The 13453-nt window shown below is 35.9% G+C and overlaps 1 protein-coding gene across 3 annotated transcripts in view; it reads left to right on the top strand.

Annotated features, from left to right (window-relative positions):
- Positions 1 to 13453, top strand: part of FGFR2 (fibroblast growth factor receptor 2) — a 117500-nt gene that overhangs the window by 34606 nt on the left and 69441 nt on the right. For 2 of the 3 annotated variants that reach the window (XM_069099109.1, XM_069099108.1), the window contains exons 4-5: positions 593 to 667; positions 11204 to 11373. In XM_069099109.1, the coding sequence (XP_068955210.1) occupies positions 593 to 667; positions 11204 to 11373 (245 nt within the window). The remainder of the gene's footprint in view (positions 1 to 592; positions 668 to 11203; positions 11374 to 13453) is intronic. The other variant, XM_069099110.1, reaches the window with a different exon arrangement.

The raw sequence follows: 13453 nt of genomic DNA, 5'->3' as shown, positions 1-13453 counted from the left end.
TGATCACAAGAGAATCACAAAAGTATCTGAATACTTAAAGTGAGAATTTTCAAATAAACTCATTATAAATATTATTTTCTTATTGTTAAGTGGTCTGAGGGTTATGAATGGAATAGTATTTTATTAGGGACTATTACCTTAATACTTTGCTAAGAAAGTGACTCTAAAAGTTGTATTAGAAAAAATGCTTCAATTTTATACTATTCATAAATTCACCAGCATATTTTAATACTATTTGATCCTTAAAATCTGTTTTTTAATCTATTAAAATACTAATTCATACTCCTATAGAACTTTAAAGTCTGCAAAGTTCTTTTCTCCAAACAAAGCTAAAAGATAGTTAATACAAATGTTAATATCCTCCTTTTATAGATGATGAAAGTTTTTGAATTAAATAAAATTAGAGGAAATTGAAGATCATAACATGGACAAAATATTGTACACATAGAAAATTTAAACCCTTCATCACCTTTCTTTAGTAGATTTTTTGGGGGATTATGTTTCTTTTGAGTCTCAAGGACCTAAAAATATAGAAAATGATGACATGTTACTCTTCAGAAATGTATAGGTAAACATGTTCTTTTGACTACAGATGCAATTGCCTCAGGAGATGATGAAGATGACAACGAAGGCTCAGAGGATTTTGTCAATGATAACAATAACATGAGTAAGTAACAACAGACCTCTGGCGGTGACTAGAGTCACATGGGAAAAGCATGATTCTGACCTTTCTTAATGCCAACTGTTCACATCTGCAGTGTCCTTTCCCCACTTTATGTCTGTTCTCTTGACTTTCAAACTTGAAAATAAACTAAGTGTACTGTCTACCTTTCTTTCTCATTTGTCTTTTCTTTTGGTGTGAGTAGCTACTTTTCTTCCTATGGAAACCCCTCGTCTTTCTGCTGTTTGATTCCTTCTTTTCTATGACTTTGTGTATTTGAAGCCTAACTGAGCAAGAAAACAAAAGAAGGCATGGAAATATTGAGCTATAATTGACCTTTGTTGTTATTGAGTTCTTTTTTTTTTTTAACTTGACTTGACTTGCATTTCATTGGTATAGAGAACTAATGGTGAATCAACTCCCTTTCCCTCTACCAATGGGTGTATCAGCACCCACTTTATACTTTTAAAGTTTTAGACGGGTGCCTGGGGCATTGAAGGTCAAATTACTCACCCAGGGTCACACAGCCAGTACATGTCAGGGGCAGCACTTGAGCCGAGGATTTTCTTAGTCCTAGGCCTGCTCCCTTATCCAGAACACCAGGGCTTCTTAAACTTTTTTCACTCATGATCCCATATAGCATTGCGACCCACAGTTTAAGAAGGGTTGCAGTACATCATAATTGATCTTATTGTAATTCACAACTATGGTCATGTATGGTATTGCCTTATAGGCAAGTTTTTTTCAAAAGTTAAAATCAACAAAAGGGTTACTAACAAGTTTCTGTTAAGACAAAAATTGTTTAAAAGTGTATATAAATAGATCAGCTTCTGGTGGGAGGGATAAATAGGTAAAATTTGATTTTTTCATGGCAACATGAAAATGTTTAAAAACTTGACTGATTCCTAGGTTTTTCCTTGCTTACCTTAGACACGACAATTTAAAAATATTAGTAACATAATAATTTAATTATTTTGGTTTTGGGTTTTTTTTAGTAGTTTTACTCCATTTTCTTACCCCAAAATGAGATGGTCAAGGATAAGAACAGAAGAGAGATAGAGACCATCTAAAGAAATCAGAGGGAGTAGATGTTAACCAGGCACTCAAGATGAGCTGATTTTCAAAATTAGACCAAGTTTGGGTATAAGCTTTTGTATAATTAAGACAAGAACACACTATGCTATTTTTATTTTTGGCAAGACAAAGCTTTATTCTTCTGCAAATACAAACTTTCCTCTAGAATTGACTTCATGCAGGAATTTTTTGGGTGGCTCCTTATGTAAGGGACCTGGAGCAATATAACCTATGGTATAGTCAAGAGTAACTCCAACTACCGTTTTACAAAAGATACAGAAAATCACAAAAGCTAATTGTTCTCTCTACTTTTTTTTTTTACAAAGGCAAAAAAGCATAACATTAAATCAGAATTCATTGAAATCTTTGCACTTGTTAGCATGCTAAATTCTTAAAATCGAAATAAAATACCACAAACTCTTTGTTCTGATTAATCATATTTAGCTTGATATAGGACCTTTTTCAGGATTATAAAGTTTAAAAAAACCAATTAGGATATAATTAAATACAATTAACATTAATACTATGTTGAAGGCATGAACCAATCTTTGATCAGTTTATGAGACATCAGTATTTTTTAGTTCCTTAAGGTAATCATTATGACCATCAATTATCATTATATGGTTGATGCTAAAAGACTTAGTTAGTAGATAATTCTATTAAATAGAATAGCCTATGTCACGGTTATTGAACTACTTTTTTTTTTCTCTTGTGAACAGGATGTTATTGAAAGTAACTGTTGGACATGTACATGAAATTGACTTTCTTGGTTGATGGGCTCTGGTGTTAGGTAGCTGTTAAGTTAGACACCATTGTATGTAACTTCTCATGTTTTGTGCCTGAGGTGCTATTTAAGATGATAATAAGTTTTTAGCTGACTGGCCCCTGCCATCTGCTAGTGTGATTAACCCAGCCTGATTCACAGGTGCAGCCAAAAGTGTTTGAGACTGAGCAGCTGTAGACTCCACTGATAAAGGAATGTGATAGCAAGGATAATTGACAAGACTGGCAAAAGGATGCTGCCATTCAAACAGATTTTCAGCATCATAAGTGGCCATTGCATTGCCCGATTAATCAGGAAAACCACAGAGAACGCATGATTCCTCGCATTTTTGATCACCAGCATATATCCATGCAATCAAATTGACTTCTTGAAAAATTTGGGGTTATTTGAAAATATATCCAGTTTTGTTTTATCCTCCTTTTTTCTGCATAGATGAAATGAGCCAGTGAAACCATTGTTCATGGTGAAGATTTGGGATTGATATAGGAATCATATGCCTTTCTTTTTGGAGGATGAATTGAAACCCAGAGTAGTTTACTTTCAGGCTTGAATATTGTCTAATTTTTTCCCCCTCTTATTATCACGTTAGGGCCATTTAAAGTACTTTTGATGTTTAATTATTAGAGAAGGCCATCTAGTATAATCTAGTTTAATTATTAGAGAAGGCAACTGAGTATAAGAAATGCCTGCCTAGTAGAATTTTATTTCAAAGTCCCAGTTTATTTCAGAGAGAATAATATATCTTTTACAAAGCACATTTGTTGCATCAAGGATTATGATGTCAGAGTCCAAATGTGGTGATAGCAATATAATTATTGAAGAAAAGAGTTTGTTATTAAAAGAGTTTTTACAGATGTCTTAAAAAACTTTAAAAAGCACACTTACCAAATGCTTATTCAAAATTTCACAGGTCAACCAATAAACATTTGTAAGGCATTTACTGGGTACTAGAGAGACAAAGGAAAAAATGAAATAGTTCCTGATGTAAAAAAGTTTATGACTTGTAAGAGTTGATTTCAATGATGTGGGACAGGAGAGGGAAACCGGTGACCTGGAGGCCAGTTTGGATTCAGTGTAAAGGCTGTACTTCAGAACCTAGAGGGCCACATGTGGCCTAGAGTCTGCAGGTTCCCCACCCCTTTGTGAGCTCCCTCCACAGGTGCAAATCTCTAAGTTGCAGGAGTTTTAGTAGAGTGTCTATGATCTTTCTGAGGTCCTGTGGCCAAAAAATTCATCTCTCTCTAGTGAACCTGGTGATGAGCTTTCTAACTAGCCTGATCCTGAGATGATAATTCATTCCCAGGCTTGTACTTGAGTGCTTACTACTTTCATGGGACCTTCCAGATCTTGAGTTAAGCTGGCATGGCCTTCAAGGACCCTGAATTATCTCTACTCCATGAAGAGACATTTATACAATTGGCATCAGAACTATTGTTTACTAATTAAGACAATTCCTTAATAAAAGGTTTCTCAGTCATTGAATTAGACTCTACTCTCATGTTTATCTCTTTAGGGATCTATGATTTTGTTGGTGTGGGCTTAGAGAATTAGGGAAATTCTCTTAGAACTATCGTGGTCAAAAAATTTATCACTAAGCCATGTGGTGCTGAACCTCTATAAATTTAGGCTGGATGTTGAGTGAGAGACTTACAGTTCATCACTGGGTCTATTTGTGAAGCCTTTTTTTGTTTCAGAGGACCTGTTAGAACTTAAATTCGTTTGGCATAGCCTTTAAGAACCAAGCATCATCTGTGTGCCATGATGAGATTTTGGAGCAGTATTTTTAATGGAAACTCCTTTCTTCCATAACAAAGATCAAATTCTTGATGGGATTTTGATTATGTATACAAGTTCAATAGTCTTGAATGATTTAAACAGTACTTGCAGAAAAACTATAATTCAACAGAGGAGATATTTATGACTGATGGTGCAAAGACAGCAAGTCTATCCTCTTTGCAGAAGTAACATTGTTCAGATTTGTGTTCATAATATGGAACAGTTTGTATTGATTGACCAATTTATTTTTAAATCAGAATTGTAGCTGCAAATGTTGAGGGTATTCTTAGATCTTTTTCTAGCTGTTTAATAGTTTATGACTTCATATCTTAACTAGCTCTCTTCTCTCTCTCTCTCTCTCTCTCTCTCTCTCTCTCTCTCTCTCTCTCTTAATAACCCTGTGATGTCATTACTATCTTTCCTGCCAGGAAATCATGATTACTGTATATACTTTTTAGTGGAACAGATTCTTTTGGACTCATACTTGCAACTTCATTTACTGATTTCTGAAATATATCTAGTTAAAGAGATTGGAAAGTTCAGGGTTCATTCTGTAGTTTTTGAAAGGATGACTCCTAAAAAAACATGTTCTTCTTTTATCATGAACTAGGTGTCTTAATAGGTTACCCATCAACAAACAAGGAAACATTCTTCTTTGTTTTGCGTAGTTATCTGAAAATGATTTTTTTTATTACTTCCAGTTTTTGTTTAAGTGATTAGTATTTCCAAAGGGTCCCAGGCTTAGTTTTTAAGGACATAATTGACAGAAACTAAAATTGGTTGCTCTAACCACCAAGGAATGATGAATCCTGAAATGCCAATCCTTTGAGCTTTTTAGGGTACCACTGAGGGCAAGAGAACACATCAGTTTCATTTTTAGCTTACTTCTAGGTCACTGTAGCTACCACCAGTCAACAAAGACCAGGGAAAGGGTTTGTTTTTGTTCATGAATATGATAGATCCAAAATCTATCCTGAGATCCCAGTTGTATTTCATTGGTTAATTAATCAATTATTTAGACAACTTTTTTTCCAATTGGGATATTAACTAGTATGGAAAATATACCCAGATTTATAACTGTGAATTTCTTGGTGATAGCTATAAGACTTTTTCTTTTAAAAATATGGTACACTATTATTTATTTGAAATTTGTTGCATAATTAAAATTTTGCTTTGCTGTTTCATGAGAAAGCCCACTGATGCAGTTAAAGTAAACAAATGCGGCTAGTTTTCTTTTTTGTAGTCTTCTCTACTAATCACACAGCAGAGATTATTTATAGACTTTTCCCCTTTGGAGGCAGACATTGATAAGTCCCTAGAGGGAATAAGGAGGTAAGTTGGTTTACTATACTTCACAGGGACAAAACTTGGCCGATTAGTTTTAATGCATCCTTAATCACATGCCGCCCTGGTCAGCAAGATAGTTATGCCATGCTTTGTGCTTGTTTCTTCTTGCTCTTACTGTATGGTGACCTGTAAACGTACAAAGATAACTGGTATATCTTGAAAGTGTGTGACTAATTCACAAAGAATGAATTTTCCTTAAGTACAAAAGAGTTTTCATGTACTGATTAGTGCAATTTAAAAATGGCTTAATTACGGATTTTGCCAGACACAGAAGCATTGGTGATATTACTGGGAGTTTGAGAACTTGATCCAGAAGCAGAGATTTGTGTTTTTTTTGTTTTTGTTTTTGTTTTGCATCAATTGAAGAAAAAGAGTTGGCAGACACCGACTTATAGCAGACATAAATCTGTAAGTTTTGACTTAATTACCCTGGGAGAGTTCAAAGGGCAGTGTGGAATGTTGGAAGAGCATTGGGAAGAGAGTCAGGAGAGCATAGAATTTCAAGCTGGAAGAGACATTAAACATCATTTAGTCTGACCTTCTTGTTTTATAGTAGAAACCAATCAATCAATCAACAGGTTTTTATTAAGCCCTTGCTATGTCCCAGGCATTGTGCTATGTGCTGGAATTTGAGGTTCAGTGACTTGCCCAAGTACCCTCAGTTAGCAGAACTGGGGTGTGTGCCCACATTCTATGGTCTGTTCATTCCATCCTGCTGCCCCCATTAGTTATTTTCCTAGTCCCAGTTCTATAACTAACTAGACTTGTGGGATCTCACTTTAGCCCTTCTGGACTTCATCTGTAAAATGTGGGTGTTGGAATAGAAAATCCCTTTGGCCCTTCCCAGCCTTAACATTCCCTGATTTTGGCTATAAACTACTAGGCTTTCACCTTCCCCCTCTCTGTTGAGTCTAGTAGACAATCTGAGTGTCCTTAGGGTAGAATATAAATACTAAAATGAAGGATTGCACAAGAAGGCGTAAGAGTATACTGTAGAGGCAGTCACAGCAGCCTATACGCTTATGGGTAAGTGCATGTTTTACTTTATAGGTCAGGAAAAAACATATATAATACTGGCGCTGGATGACTGAACCAACCCTTGCATCATAGGCCAACCATGTAATGTCAGGTTTTTATTATATATAATTGTTACATTTCAAGGGCTATTTTGGCCTATGGTGTATCCAAATATGTGCATTTAAGAAGCTGAGTTTTAGGGGGATTTTTGCTGTGGAACCTAAAAACAAACACTTAACATTACACATCCCTCTTGATGCAAAAAGTATCAATGAACTGGCTTACCAAACATAAGGACATTAATTGCTTTTATATATACTATTTCTTTAACTTGTTCATTATTATTTTAATGGTTAAGAGAACATGATTTTGATCTACCAGATGCCATATTGTCATTAATTTTTAATTTCCTATCATATGAGAGGCAGCATTGGACAAATTCATTACTATCATCAATGCTCTGGGCAGTTCTTGGAGGCAATAAGTCACAGAGGGTGTCCCTACATGCCTTTTCTTTTCGTTCCTTATATTAGTGAAATCCTGAGTACAGACCTTATTCCTGTCAAATGTATGGTGAGGTAGTGTGGTATGGTGGAGAGAACCCCAGACTTGGAGTTGCCTCTGACACTGATCAACTCATGGGCAAGATGTTTAAACTCGCTGAAGAATCCTAAAAAAAAAATTAGTCACTAAGTTACTGTATAGACTGGTTGTGGCCTATAGTGGAGGAGGGGATTTCTACACTGATGAAATCCTAGTTCATTGATGCAAATTTATGCTATGTTTTTCTCTCATTAAAAGAATTGAGATTGCCTTTTCTTCACTAAAGTCCTATTAACCTGGGGAAAGCAGTAGTGTAAAAGATGCTTATGTGATTAATTTCAAACAAACTGCCATTTTCTTGGTCAATTTTCATTTTAAACAAAGTTATCAATCAATTAATATTTGATAACCTACTATGTGAAAGTTTTTTTTAACCTATCATTGAAAATAGTAGATGCTTTTATAATTCATTGACCTTTAAACCAAGTTGCTTTTTCATAAAGCAAAAAAGTCACTTAACTACACCATGCCATGACTTAGTTGTGAACCATTTTTTTTAGTTAGAAGAAGGAGCTAGTTAAGGAATCTGTTCTGTTTCTTCCCAGCTGTACTTTAATTCGATAGGGGCCCCCTGGATTTTTGTGTGGACTGACTACAAGAATTGCTATAAATATTTGAAGAATGAGAGTTTATAGTGGAGCATTAGGCTGTTAATGAAGGAAAGGAAACCAGGGCTAAGCTTAATGTACAATTATTTTTCTGGACCCTTTGAGTACTAAAAATTCCACATTAATCTGATTTATTTCAGGAAGAAGGCATTGCAAAATAATCAAATGCTTCCTTTCTCTCAGTATCTTACTTCTAAAAAGCCAGTGAGCTTTGACATCTGAGAGAAAACCTCATGAGAAAAATACATAGTTTTTATAGATTTGCATATTCCTGGAGGGAGGATCATGTTCAGGGTAATCTCTGTGCAGTGGGTCAGAATCTGACTGTTGTGGGCCTAGGTCTGTGTAAGTGAATGAACACAGGTCCTGTGGTTCTGCCCCATGATTTGGTGAGGCACTCACATCACCAAGAATTCAAGATTTGAGTTTCCCTGTTTCCATGGTGCTTTAGAGTCATATATGGAAGGAAAGATGTTGGGTTTGGATTTGTCAAGGAAAAAGAAGAGTTTGTAGTTAATGCCCCTGATGTGGTTGCTATGGTCCTGGACTGTAGGGTTCCACTCTTTTGCCTAAAACATATTTCCTGGCCCTGCTATTTTTCCTGTGTGAGTGTAAAATAAGGGTTTTGGTCCAGCTCATCTTGCAAAGTCCCTTCGTTCCTATGCTCAGTCTATCATCCTAGGGAAACTCAAGTGTTTTAACTTGCTATCACTTTAAATTGAGTCATCAATTCCAAGTTGTGGGGGGAGGTTAACATTTTGATGGCTGTTTCTACTTCCTTGATCAAATTTTGTTCTGTTCTCTCTCCCTCTCCCTGTCCATCCTGAGAAATATTACTGTCTCTAAGATTGTAAGTGGAGTATGTTACACATATGCAATGGATACATATAAATGTCTGTTTTGCATGAACAGATTTTATGGGTACAGTTTAGATGGTATTTGAAATTTTACTCTAGGGCAATGGCTTCCTGCCAGGAGTTCCAAAGGAATTCTTTCAACCTGGTCCTTAAGTCATCCCTTGGGTGCCAACACAAAGGTATGCATTGCTAGGGTTGTATAGACATCCCTTGCCATTATGGTCAGAGCACAATTTATTAGTGATCATGCACAATTGATTTACACAACAAGAAGATACTTTTCATGATTAGTAGGAAGTGATTATCAATCTTGGTTCCATTCTTTAAATCCTACATTTAGCCATTTTTACTGAAGGTTCCAAAACATTTTGTGCAGGGTGCTACTTAAGCATGTTCTTAGTAAGCAAACCCAGCTCCATAGTAGCTGAAGTCAGGTGAGAGAACTCCCCTGCAAATTTCTCTAATTCAAGGAATAGGGGTCTGTATGTACATAAATGATAGCACTGAGACCATTCATTCTTCTAGCTTGATGAATTTGTAAAAAATACTCATTTAGTTCTTGCGATGGCCCCTCCTCCAGATGTTGATGCCTTTATTGGTCAAGACATGAAGAAGGATTTATAAAGGGAAAATAAATGAGGTTCCTAAAATGACAGATCAATGGAATGGTTTCATTGTACGCTTGAGTCCCCTGGGCCCTCGTGATAAATAGTAATTAAGTAACCTTTGATCAGCCCTTGAGATAAGCAGTAGCATGAGGATATCTAAAACCCACAGTCAAAGGGTTTTCAATGTGAAAAAAAAAATCAGTTCAACTGTCATTTGCTTTTGTGTACACAAAGGCAAATAAACAACTGGTGAGACACAAAATGTTCACAAATGTATATGCATTAACAGATAAAAAGAAAATCTATAACCTATATAAATAAATTAACTTATGTAAAAGGTTCACATTTATACCATATTTCAAGAGCTATGGTCAAGTAGGGGTATTTTGAATGTTGAAGATTCCTGTTTCATAATCATGAGGAAAAGTAATGGCAAGAATGCTCAGGTAATCATTTCATAACCATTCATATAGAATAAGACATCATTTAGAGAGGAGCTCTTCACCTGCCTCCATCGTTGCCCTTGTGCAAGGCCCTGTGCATTTAATATCAGATGTTAGCTGACTCCCACTTACTAATTGGGGTCATGTGCACTGTGGATCACTCATGTTCTTCTCAGTAGCAATAACAAACATTTATTGGTTCTCTAGTATGAATGTGGGAGGAAGGGGTCATAGGAAGAGAGCAGCAAATAAGGGAAGGGTCTCTGGGGTACAGGGAAGTATGTCTTAGTCCCTACTTTCAAGGAACCTCTATCTATTCATGAGACAAGACATAAACAAGATTAAAAAGTTAAGTAACTGTATGAAAATTAAAGAACAGCACAAGGTAATATTAAAAGCAGCATCATGTAGACCTTGGCCAATGCTTGCATTATCACTCAGTTCCTCAGGAAAAAGCTGGAAAAACCATTTGGTGATGGTGGGCATGGGGCTGGGGGCACTTAGGGGTATTAGAATAAAACCCCCTACTTTGAATCTGTCTCTTATTAGTAGAAACTGAGGATTTAACCCTAGTTTTATACCTGCAAAAAGGAAACTGCACTAAAATGCCTTTATTTTTATTGAAATAATATCCAACTTTGTCTGATCAAAAACCTATTGCTGTTTTCGGGGGGAAGGTTCAAAAATAATTTGTGGGATGATCATTTGTTACTTAGGGAATGGCTTTAGCAGAAAGTTGAATGAATTGATTTTGTATTTGGTAGGTGTTAATATGGAAAATAACTTCAGAGACCTCAGTTGCAATTATGTATGTTGTATCACCATACATGAATCAGATGTCATATAAAATATTCTTATGTCTCTTAGACTCCCTGTCTTCTCCAAGAAGCCTGTCCTAGTTCCCCTGGCTACTATATTGCCTTCTCCCCTGAAGTATCTATTTCCTAGTTCCTACCTACTAGGGGGTACCTTCTCCCCATTGTATCTATTCTCTGTATATTTTGAAAGTATCTACTTATGTGCATGTTACTTCTTCATTAGAATATAAGCCTACCTTGATGGCGGGAACTATTTTTATTTTTCCTTTGTATCCACTGCACTGAGCACAGTACCCACACATGATGGTTTTTTGAGTGATTGATGCTTGAACGCAAAACGTCTTTCAGACAATTAAAGCAAAAATAAAGCTTGGAAACAAGTTTTTTGATGCTCAGGCAAATGCTTACCTAGAGATGATTCTCTTTTGTTGTGTTGAGTAGACTTCTGAAAATCTTTTCCTAAGGTAAATACCACACAATTGTTTTTTCATTTTAAAAAGGTTTCATAAATATTAAACCATTTATAGGTGAGTAACTTTTTTTTTTTGCTAGAGAGTTTTCAGTATAGTTGATGGAAAGTCTTTTTTATGATTATTTTTGGAAACAGGAGCACCATATTGGACCCATACAGAGAAGATGGAAAAACGGTTACATGCTGTCCCAGCAGCTAATACAGTGAAATTTCGTTGTCCTGCTGGAGGAAATCCCGTGCCAAGTATGAGATGGTTAAAGAATGGAAAAGAATTCAAACAAGAGCATCGAATTGGTGGATATAAGGTAATTAATCTTTGTTTTTACTTGAGTTTTTGCACAGGTAACAATTAAAGTATATACTATGAGTATGACCCCTATCATTTTTCATTATTATTGAAATAACGATTATAAGGTCGGCTAGGTAGCACAGTGAATAGAGCACTGGCCCTGGAGTCAGGAGGACCTGAGTTCAAATCCAGCCTCAGACACTTGACATACTTGCTAGCTGTGTGACCTTGGGCAAGTCACTTAACCCCAATTGCCCTCCCAAAAAAAGCAAAAACAAAAAAAGAAATAATGATTAGAGTTTTATTATTTTTATTAAAATTTCAGACTAAGTTCAAGACCCTTTTGGGGGCATATAAACATTGAAGCAGATTAGCATAGGGAGATTCATTCAGTGACTAAAAAAAAGGTGCCAGTTTTTTTCTCCTCAACGAGAATAATGGTAATTGATGACACATAGTGCTGTAAAATTTACAAAATGTGCTACGCATCTCATTTGCCCTATACGACAGTCAGATGAGGAAGGAACTGCAAATATTGTTAATCACATTTTGCAGATGAGGAAGCTAAGGAGTTAAGTGACTTGGCCAAGGTCATACCCTTATTCATGATTAAGGTCAGAGGTAGGATTTGAACCTAACTTCCTGACTCCAAGGCCAGCATGCTTTTGCCTTGTTCCCTCAACAAAGTAGTAGCTCTTATTTAAAAAGAAATAAAAACAACAACAAAGCACCAATTTTTGTGAAGGCTCTCTAGACTTTAAATCCTAGGTAAAATGTCAAAATTTTAAGATGATTTATTCAGCTTTCAGAAATTCTTGGGACCTAGAAGAAAAAAAAAATAAATGGAGATTTTACTTGTTTATAGCTTGGACTACACAGTCACCATTTACATTGTTCCTTATGAGGAGTTTAGTAAAAGAAAGGTCAAAAGTTGAGAGCCTGTTTTCTGTGCAGTTTATAGTCTATAAAACCCGAAATGTGGAGCAGAATTTGAGAAATACAAGAACAGTCCCTGTACTATGAATAGTAGATGAGTTAGGAGGAAGGATTTGAGTCTGAAATTTTTCCAACTTACTAGGAAGTATCAGAGAAGTCAGAATTAATACACTTGTCTTCCATCTTCAGAGATTCTTATGAAATCAAATAAGAGTGAGGAGAAGTTTGATCCCATGACTTGCTTGGAGTAATTAAAATTTATTTGGTGATCCTTTCATCTGAGGTGTTTTCGGATGGATACGGTGGGCCATTCTGAAACAGTGTGCTGATCAGGGTCATGCCTAGGTGCCCAGATAGTAGTGATTGATTTGGCCCAAAAGGCCTTGCAGAAAAGAATTTTGTTTAGATATTGGCACAGATAGAATGGAGAAGGATGTCATCGTTGTAGTTCCAACAAAGTGTTTTTTATTTCAGGATCACAATGGTGATTTCAGCTGCCTGTGGGCTTCTTTTTAACTTTTTTTTTTTTTAGCTGTTGTTTCTCAGAGTTTCTTTTGCTTAAAGGCAGTGGGTAAGTTAAATTTGAGGACATAGAGGCAAGAGTGGGTGTCCATGGATGTAGCTGATGTTACTAGAGGGCAAATATATTTGTTCCAATAGAATTCAAAGGCCATTAAGAAGGTAGTATTGGCAAATATTGGGGAATTTTGATTCAATGAGTATAATTTAAAAATTTATTTTTTAATTTATGGAATAAAGCAAGCATTTCCATAACATAGTACCAGATTTTATTTTGAGTATTTATTGAATACCGACCACGAGCCAGCATGGTGTAGTAGAAAGAGAGCTTATCTTGAAGTCAGGGAGACTTGAGTTCATGTGTCTCTTCAAACACGTATTGGGTATGTGACCTTAGAATGCTCTCTCTAAGACTGTCAATTGCCAAGAAGGGGCCAACCTGTATTAGTGAAGTGAGTTTCTTCACTTAGGAGTTCCTTATACCAAAGAAATCACAGATCTAGTCCCTATCCCTACTATGTGCAAAATTCTGTGCTAGGTTCTAAGGAGGATTCCAAGAAGAATGAAACATGATTACTGTTTCTGAAGAACTTACAGTCTCGTAGAGGGAATAAGACAGTCATAAAATAGAGGCTAAGAGA

This window comes from Petaurus breviceps, unplaced genomic scaffold, assembly GCF_028583685.1.
Source record: "Petaurus breviceps papuanus isolate PSGF00001 unplaced genomic scaffold, PetGlider_PUasm1.0 37, whole genome shotgun sequence".
Lineage (NCBI taxonomy): Eukaryota > Metazoa > Chordata > Mammalia > Diprotodontia > Petauridae > Petaurus > Petaurus breviceps.
This window is presented reverse-complemented; position numbering and strand designations above follow the sequence as displayed.